Raw genomic sequence first — 9,365 nt, 5'->3', positions numbered from 1 at the left:
GTGGCGATAAAAACAAGAATGATGGGGCTTCATACTGGTGCAATAAGATTAATAATTTGAAAAACGTCACACAGATCTCGCAGGTTTGAATTCTGAACATAATAATTTCTAAAATCTCCAAACCATATGACCATGGAGGAGGTGGCGAAGTATACTATATATCTTCAACAGTATCATATATCTTAAGGTACATGGGCACTGTCTTGATGCACCCATATCAGAAGGCTCACAATAAATTACAACTTTCTACAATCAATAATATGCTATAGCTTTTGCAAAAAGAATGGCAAACAAATAAGAGAGAACGACCAAATCAAGCTTGGGGCAGCAAGCTTTGACAGGATGGCACCTTTAACAGAAGAATGTACCCTTCCATCACATAACTTAATGCTTTGGAACACACAAGCCACCACCTTTCCTCCCCACAATAAATAAGGGAACTCCTTGCCATAAATCAGACTTGGCGGCACAATAAGGTACCAAACCTTCACAAATTTCATTAAATATCTTCAAGGTTGTCCTCACTATGAGAAAACAGGAATGAGTGCCAATTTTGGAGGATCGCGAGATATGAGATTTGCCCAGAGGTTCGCAAGTGTGAGAAAGTAGTGCTTCCCGTTCCAAACCACTGACTTCATGTCTGCTTCAATATGAAAATGTTAAATACCAAACAAGGTAAGGTGACAAATGAATAAAAATCCTGATGATTTTCACATACCTGGCACCATCTTTAAAGACATTAATGACAACCTACAAGTCGATTCTGGAGGAGAAATATTTTGAAGTGAAAGCACGTCACGATCAATAAGATTGTGTATAGACTTGAGGGATTCCAACAACGCTTCACCACTACCATCACATCCACTACCAACAGTATGAGAGAGACTCCACAAAGCGTCATCAAGACCAGATTCTGACCATATACTCATGCACTCTTCCAAAGAAGCAAAGATACCCAAATGCTCTGGAAGGGTTGATAGGATCCAAGGTTTGTAGAGTGTTACTGATACTCTCAGAATTTTAACAACTCTGTATATTTCTCCAATGGCAAGAATGTATTGCTGTCCTGTATGTAAAAGTTTTAAAAAATAATTACAAGCGAAGAGAAAGTTGGAAGCACAAGTTAAATCAAACTTAACATATCAAGCATTACCTTGGGATTTGGATAATATTTGCTTGTCCAAATTCCTTTGCAATGACTGTTTCCAAATAATGGCACCATGTTTCAATTCCTGAGCACAAACTGAGACCATTCTAGACCATGTTGTCGCATAATTGAAGTGGTCTTCCTTGGCTCCCAAGTTCAGGATTTTTATCACTGAAAGAGCGTGCTCAAGCAGCCAAATTGCTGATGTCAAATTTTGCGCTGCCTATGTTTGAAATATAAACAAGTTAGACAAAGCAGTATTTTGATTTCGCAGTGTAGTGAGTGACTGAGTGGTGAGAAAGTAAATGGTTTAAAGTATTGATACCTTCCAAGTCCATACAGAAAGAGATAAGCACAAAAGTAGCTGATACCTCAGTGAATTGATTTGATGATAGAAAAAGACTTTACGACTCACCAAATAAAATAAGATTTAGAAAGTAAGTCAAACAACACAGCTGACTTTATTTCCCTTTTTCTTGTCATTATTATCCGTCTACTTTGGGGAGCTTTAGCCCACAGCAGTAGAAAAGCAGGGCTCTTCTCCAAGTCACAAAATGGGAACAAGTAGTAACAGAAAAAAGTAGTAGTAGGAAAGAAAAATACACAACTCCTTGCTTTCCAGAAAAGTAATGGTCTATCTGGACAAACAGTATAAATGTGCTTTCATAGCTCAGTTGGTTAGAGGACCCATTTCCATTTAGTAAGCGGGAGGTCTTGAGTTCAACTCTCAATGAAGGCTAAAATATATACAGATTTACTTTTTCATTCAAGGTTCAAGTCCCCACATCTAAAATCCATGCACTTGTCTAAATTATTTATAAATGGGAGGTACCTCATCTAGTTTATTTTAGATCTAATTGAGCTTGCATTTAGGAATAGAAATACCTCCTGGTGTCCCTTATATCCCCACACACTTGTACAAGATTTTGATATCACTATTTTTAAATCTTACCAAGCAAAAAAGATAACCGATATTAAAATTCTGATAAGATACTTTCTCTTTACCAAACACAAAGTAGAAGCTAATTTTTGAAGAATAAAGATTCCTGTTGTATATGTACTCAAACAAACTTCTAATACATTTCATGTTCGTAAGCAAAACAAGTGACCAGTTTCCCAGGCTATGTTGAGACAACGAAGTAGCATTTAAATACTTTATTAATATTTCCACGCTGTCTTTTATTGTCATTTTCTTTCTCTTCCTTGCAACTTCTTTGGGTTTCCTCTAGTTTGACTACTAGTCGTTCAGCACTCTCACAGCTGAATCAATATCTGGTAGTGGTATCAATCTCAACTTATTGTATTTGTTCACATTTGCCTTGTTAAACTGAGTTAGAAAATCTCAAAGGGGAATTATGCATAAGCTCATAGGTCTCAAATATATGCATAAGCACATAGGTTTTGGTTGCACTGACAAATTGAACGTCTCAAATATATCTATAAGAATATAGAGACTTGAGGTACTTACTAATGATATTCTATGTGACAACTGGTATTCTGACTCGAGTACTTGGAAATTTGGTTCCTCCATAGCTGCAAGCAATTTAACCACATTTGTTGGTGGATGCTCCTTCAAGTAAACTTCTTCAGATACCATATTCTCTTGGAACAGTTTCTTACAAGCTGTCTGGAAACAGAAGAAACATAAATGTTCAGGACGCAAAAACATATTGGTTAGCCAGTTATGCAATCACCAAAAACTATGGTATGTATTCTTCAAATTAAGTGTTTATCATATCAAATAGTTCAAACAAATAGTTCCTGATATCCATGTAATGCTGAGGCTGTATTTTGCTGTATCCGTTTAACATAGCCTGTGCACTGTTTCTTATGCAGAGAAGGTATAGTGTAATTCTCAATTCATTAATGATCTTGGATTCATACTTTGTACTCAAATTTTCGATTGATTTACTTGCGAAACTCCAAGGAAACAGTTCCACACTTCCACCACTATACCTTAAATTCTACCGAGCTGGGTGATTTCCACAAATTCTAGAAATATCTCTCAAGTACTACAAATAAGTAATTATAAGGTCTTGATTAAAAGGACTTCTTCAAAACACCTAAACTCCAAAAAGGAGTCGTTGCTGTGTCACCCCATCACTGAGTATTATTATTTATTGAAATACTGAGTGATGGATTGTTCACCACAAGTAACTGAGCATGCATGATGCACCAATATTGGACACTGCCTGAAAATAATTGTTCACAGACCTGGATTTCCTTATGAAGAGCTTCTGCCTTTGCATCTTCACCAGAAAGCTCAGCAACCTTTTGAGCACTCTAGAAAATAAAAATGTGTCATGCTTTTAGTACACACTTTTAGCACTGTCCAATATAAACAAATAAACTTTAAAACAGAATAAACTGACCTTCAGGCCATCAATGTGGTGAAGTATAATGAGGCTCGATTCCTCTTTCAAACTAGAGTAAAATTCTGCAAAACTTGTAATCTCTGATTCTGTAGGTAACTTCTGACTTAGATATTCTAGATCACCTAGAGGAAATGAACTTTCAACTTCAGTTTCTAAAGGGGCGCCTCTGAATTCCCACGAACTTTCATCAAAATCATCATCAACATTTGCTAAGTCAGACTTTAAACCTGTCTGATCTAAACTAGACCCATTTCCAGTGTGTTCCGGAGAACCAATAGATGGAACATTATCAGCCTTACTATATAGATCGTAGATGAGATCATTGAGTGAAAGGTTTGGACTGGAAATCTGACTATTGATTCCATTTTTCACAGACAGGGTCGGTTTATATGATAAGACATGTAAGGGCTCATCAGAATCCTGTTTCCCATCACTAAATATTGATAAAGGCAGTGCTCCCCTAATATTGTCAGACTCTTTTCCATTTCCCTGGGAAGAAAACAGTTGAATTTAGTTGTAGGGTTTATATAAGTCCAACAAGGGCATTTCAACATGCAGAAATAGAAAAGACATCATCAAGCAACAAGTGAAGACAACGGAGATTTCTTTTTATTGATTCCTTGAGCTTTACAGCTTATCACTTCATACAAAAACTAGACAAAGGAACATACAAGATACATGCCATAAGGACAGCTGACACTTTGCACCCAAACCCGAAAGGGAGAAATCTAACTATGTTCCGATCAATTAAACACACCATAAAAACTAAGAGATAGACTTAACATGAAAAAACAAGAGCCAAACCTGAATTCCATTAGCTGACAAATCTTTCATTTCAACACCAGATTGATCAGATATATTTGACTCTTCCTGAATATACACAAACTATATATTGTCAGAACGAAGACTTCATTCAAAACTATCAGCAGTACAAAATAACACACTAACCAAAAACTAAATCTGATATTGACCTTCTGCTCAAAAGAACGATCTAAAGCTTCAGTAGTTGGAAATGCATCCTTAAAGTCAGAAAAACTCCCATCAGAATCATAATCCTCAGTAACCAAACTCGTATTACGACCATTTTCAGTAGCAATCTGCTGAGGCTGACTATGTGAACCTGAGTCCTTGGCAGTACTCACACCAGATTCGAAATGAAATCCATTCTCAACTTCTCTGGGATTTTGAGAATTCCCTTCTGATGGAAAAAACCAATCCCCATCAAGTCGTTCATTGTTGCTAAATCCAAATAGAGATCCTTCAAAACTTTCCTACATTGTCCCATCAACCTTCAAAATATAAGATTCAATGTAACAACAACAACAACATTTTATAACACTACTCTAACAACTACACTAACAATGCAAGCAAGAACAACTACAGGGTCCAAAGTAAAAGGTCAATGACTCACCTGAACTACACTGTTTGTAGTCACTGTTGCAGCTGGAGGTGGTGTTTCAGGGATGACCCAAGAATCAAAAATGTTGTCCACTTTCTGCAAAAAGGGAATAAATTATAAATGACAGGTAAAGTAATTTATTATTTAACAGTAAAATATAACAAAATTCTCAACCTTTATTTCAAAATCTAGAGTTTCAGATACAGCATCTTTAAATTCCCAATCATCATCTTCATCAATATTTTCAACCTTGATCTCAGATCCATTCTTTACATTAGAAACACTATTAACGACCAAGTCAGATTGTAATTCTTCTTCTATATCACCAAATAATGATAAGGGTAAAGCTCCTTTAGGTTTCTCCCATGTGTTTTCGAATTGAAGAGAGTTTTTTTGAGGTTGTGAAAAAGTGTCCATGAAATCACCCCAATCCTCTCCCTCAGTATTTCGTTTGGAATTTTGAACGAAATCTCCGAAAATTTCGTCGTCTTCTTCTTCTTCTTCTTTTTCTGCCATTGACCGAAACAGAAGAGGAAAAAGAGATACGGGCTGTTTTTTCAGTTAGATTTCGCGCTTTGATTACGTGGCAGAAGGGGGTGTATATCACGTGAGCGGAGGGTATGTTTTTGGGCCTGGGGTTGGGGTCCAGAACGCTGATGTCAAATTTTGCGTTCTCTATGCTTGAAAAATATAAACATGTTAGACAAAGCAATATATATATATTTTTTGGATAGAAACATGCCTTATATATACTATTAGAACATCAAAGGTATATACTACCATCCAAAAGATGTCTAGGCAGAAGGCTCACGTCGTGGTTATGGAAAGCCCACTTTGCGAGGTCATGAGTTTCTACATTAGACAGTCTACTAATCCAGTTAAAACTGGCAAAAAGAGAAAGGCTTATACATAAGCCCATAATCATATATCTAATAGGTTCTAGTTTCCAGTTCAGAGAGTTCATCTCTCGAGAGTTCTGTAAATCCTGAATAACTTGTTTATAGTCTCTCTCAAAAAGAAAAGATGTCTCTCCTGTGCTTTGGCTAATTTGGTAGCAGCTTCCAAAGCCACCATCTCTGCCTCCTCCGCACTTCCAACTTCAAAACTTCTAGTAGCTACTCCCACCAGCTTGCCTTCCCCATCCCATGCCAAAGCTGCTAGCAAACCCTTTTCTGCAATACCAGGATCTTTGGTCTTACTCCAATCAAGGAATATATCGAACCATTCCCTGATGGACTTGTCTGCCCTCTCCTTAACTCTTGCTCCTAGCTCAGAGGCAAACCAGACCAACTTTATCCATTCACATTTGAAAAAGATGTGAGTGGGATCTTCTGGTTCTGACCAACAAAAAGGACAAGTACTCCCCTTTAAAGTTGTTTCTTGCTAACAAATCTCCTGTAGGGAGAATGTTCATATACATCTTCCATAGAAAAATTTGGTTGCTAGCTATTACCTGGGTTCTCCAAAGAGTCTTTATGCTTTTAGAATTAAAAGAGAAAGTGCCATCTTTTTTCAAAAACTGGTAAGCAGACTTAACAGAAAGCAAGCCATTTCTGGTTCACACCCATCTGACTGTGTCATTTGCCAAACTGGAGGGTTTGTTCACCACTTGCTTTATAAGGTTTGTTATATTTGGTGGGAACAGATTTTCCACCTTGTGATAGTAGTCCCAACCATTGTCATCCCCTAACATCAAGTCCCTCACTCTAAGGTCCTTAAGGTCTGGTCTGTCAGGTATCATCTCTCCCAGAGTAATAGGGGCATCCTTAAGGAAGATCCAAGGTTGCTTCATGACGTGCATTAACCTTTTCCCCCTTCCCAATGCTCCATATTAACCCTGGAAGAATATCTCTGGCAGTTCTATAGATACCTTTCCAGAACCAAGAGGCCTTAGGAGGAGGGTCTGCTTTAATGTCAAACCAGTTCTTCCCATAAGCAGCTAAGAAAGTTTTTGCCCATATAGAGATATTATCATTTATAGCTTTCCAGGCCAGCTTATCAAGCATAGCCTTATTCATATCTCCAGCTTTCCTCAGCCCTAGGCCTCCCAAGGCCTTAGGTTTACATATATCATCCCACCCAATAGTGTGGATGCTTTTGCTATCTTCTGTACCATGCCACCAGAAGTGTCTACAAGCTTTATCCATTTTCTTACAAGTAGATCTAGGGAGCTTGTAAGTGGCCATAGCATATAAAAGTGTTGCCTGAGCTACAACTTGTATAAGGGTAGTCCTTCTAGCTTGAGCAAGGACTTTAACTCTTCATCCCTTAATCTTACTATGCACTTTATCTACTAGGTAATCAAAGTCCTCTTTCTTTTTATGAGATAACCCAGATACTTATCTTTTTTGTCAAAAAATCTCATTTTCCAAAATCTTTTCAAAATCTTTTTATGTATATTATGAACATTTTTACTACAATAGATACTAGACTTACCATAATTTATCTTTTGTCTAGAAGCTTCACAGTATTCCTCAAGGATGCTCTTAAGATTTCCACTTTCAGCCAAATTAGTTTTAGTGAACAAGATAAGATCATCTGCATATAAGAGGTGAGTGATAGGAGGAGCATTCCTTCTGATCTTAATGCCATGGATATCCCTATTGTTCTCAGCCTTAGCTATCATTTTGGATAACGCTTCAGACACAAGAATAAAAAGGTAAGTATCTACTTTGCACTAAATCCTAACTTTTGAAAAAGATTATCTGTGAAGGACCATTTAACTCTATCATAGGCTTTGGCCATATCCATCTTTAGAGCTGCAAACCCTTTTTTAGTTTTCATATGCTTCATAATATGGAAAATCTCACTAGCAAGACCAATATTGTCACCTATACTTCTACATTTTATGAAAGCTCCTTGAAAAGGAGAGGCGATTTTATTTATATGAGCTTTAAGTCTATTAGCAAGAATCTTAGCAATAATCTTATAACACAACTTACATAAGCTAATAGGTCTAAACTTAGACATGTGATCAGGATTAGAAATCTTAGGGATTAAAGCAATAAAAGTTTCATTAAAACTAGGATTCATGCAACCTTGAATAAAAAAATTCCTAACATAGTCAATAATAGAAGAACCAATAACATCCCAGCAGTGTTGGTAGAAAGTGCCTTGAAAACCATCAGGTCCTAGGGCTTTTAGATCCCCCATCTTCTTCACAACATGCCAGATATCATCCCTAGTGGGGGCAAACAATAAGAATCTTATTTTCTATATCAGTAATACAAGGAGAGAACAGATTAAGAATATTATCATTACAAGCAAGATTGTCAGAAGCATAGATATCATCAAAATACTCTTTTACAACTAGACCCACCTCCTACCTACCCTCATTCCAATTACCCTCATTATCATTAATCTTATCTATGTTATTTTTCCTTCTTCTGTAAACAGTAGAAAAATGAAAGAATTTTGTATTCCTACCGGCCTCCATCTTTAATCCAATGTTGGCTAGACTTTTGTTTCCAGAAAACTTCCTTTTTATCATATCAATCAAACAAACTAGCTTTAAGCATCTTAGCTTTCTCATGATTATTAGGAGTGAAAAGTTTCTGCATAACTCTATCTAAATATTTTTGGGTTCTTTTAATATTATGAAAAATATTACCAAACACCTTTTTATTCCAAGTTTTAAGACTATGTTCAGTATATTTTAGCCTATGGACCACTTTCCAATCAAGCAGATCATGAGTTACAACATTCCAAGCCTTATCAATAACAGGCTTACAGGAACCATCTTTAAGCCACATATCATAGAATCTGAAAGGCTTATCCGCATTATCCACCATAGGTTTGAGATTAATCATCAAGGACAGATGATCCGAGGTAGCATTAACCACATTTTTATCAATCATATTGGGAAAAAGATCCATCCAGTCAGCTGTGGCAAGGGCACGATCCAGCCTTTCTAGAATGTTATCTTTTACCTTTCTATTGTTGTTCCAAGTAAACTTGGGGCCTTTATATCCCAAATCAATCAGACCCAGGTCATTTATCAAATCATTAAAATCAAGCATGCAATTTGTAAATAAAAATAGACCTGCCCCCTTCTTTTTCATCTAGAGATCTTATAGCATTAAAATCTCCAAATAAAATCTAAGGACCAGGTATAAAAGGCGCATTTTCCCTTAGTTCAGATCAAAACCTATGCTTAAGATTAGCATTAGGTTCTCCATAAACAAAACTAAAATACCAAGGAGTAAGACTATTATACTCTGAGAGTTTATCTGTTATTTGATTTGCAGTAGCTCCTAGCACTTCAAGATTGACTCCCGTTCTCTAGAAAAGAGCAAGACCACCTCGAAGCCCAAAAGCTGGAACACAGAAGAAGCTTTCATACTTGATCACTTTACTTAACATACTAATCTTACTTTCCCCCACTTTTGTTTATGACAAGCAAATAATATATAGTTGGTGTTGCAATACTAGGTCCTTTAGATTT

General features: G+C 36.6%; 2 protein-coding genes across 3 annotated transcripts; both read right to left on the bottom strand.

Annotated features, from left to right (window-relative positions):
- Positions 1-105: 105 nt before the first annotated feature.
- Positions 106-5,501, bottom strand: LOC147499565 (uncharacterized). Of its 2 annotated transcripts, none has more exons than XR_015195935.1 (10): positions 5,096-5,501; positions 4,934-5,017; positions 4,494-4,793; positions 4,327-4,392; positions 3,520-4,011; positions 3,362-3,430; positions 2,616-2,774; positions 1,154-1,370; positions 719-1,061; positions 106-640 (listed from the first exon to the last, which is right to left on the bottom strand). XR_015195935.1 is itself a non-coding variant. In XM_086561333.1 (10 exons), the coding sequence occupies exons 1-10, from the start codon at positions 5,435-5,437 to the stop codon at positions 525-527; spliced, it is 2,193 nt and encodes a 730-aa protein (XP_086417459.1). In that variant the 5' UTR covers positions 5,438-5,501; the 3' UTR covers positions 106-524. The 2 variants fall into 2 exon arrangements, 1 of the variants encoding a protein (XP_086417459.1); XM_086561333.1 differs by having other exon boundaries at positions 719-1,066.
- A 2,911-nt stretch (positions 5,502-8,412) lies between these two features.
- LOC147499564 (uncharacterized) lies at positions 8,413-8,982 on the bottom strand. Its single transcript, XM_086563502.1, has one exon. It carries the CDS (start codon positions 8,980-8,982, stop codon positions 8,413-8,415), a length of 570 nt encoding a protein of 189 aa, XP_086419628.1.
- Between the last annotated feature and the right edge of the window lie 383 nt (positions 8,983-9,365).

This window comes from Coptis chinensis, chromosome 5, assembly GCF_015680905.1.
Source record: "Coptis chinensis isolate HL-2020 chromosome 5, ASM1568090v1, whole genome shotgun sequence".
NCBI classification, from domain to species: domain Eukaryota; kingdom Viridiplantae; phylum Streptophyta; class Magnoliopsida; order Ranunculales; family Ranunculaceae; genus Coptis; species Coptis chinensis.
This window is presented reverse-complemented; position numbering and strand designations above follow the sequence as displayed.

Coding starts and splice junctions, on each gene's coding strand:
- LOC147499564 (XM_086563502.1), bottom strand. CDS start 8,982: ATGAAAAAGAAGGGGGCAGGTCTATTTTTATTTACAAATTGCATGCTT.
- LOC147499565 (XM_086561333.1), bottom strand. CDS start 5,437: ATGGCAGAAAAAGAAGAAGAAGAAGAAGACGACGAAATTTTCGGAGAT. Junction 5,018..5,095: donor CTCTAGATTTTGAAATAAAG/GTTGAGAATTTT, acceptor CCCTTTTTGCAG/AAAGTGGACAACATTTTTGA. Junction 4,012..4,326: donor TGTCAGCTAATGGAATTCAG/GTTTGGCTCTTG, acceptor TTTTCTTCCCAG/GGAAATGGAAAAGAGTCTGA.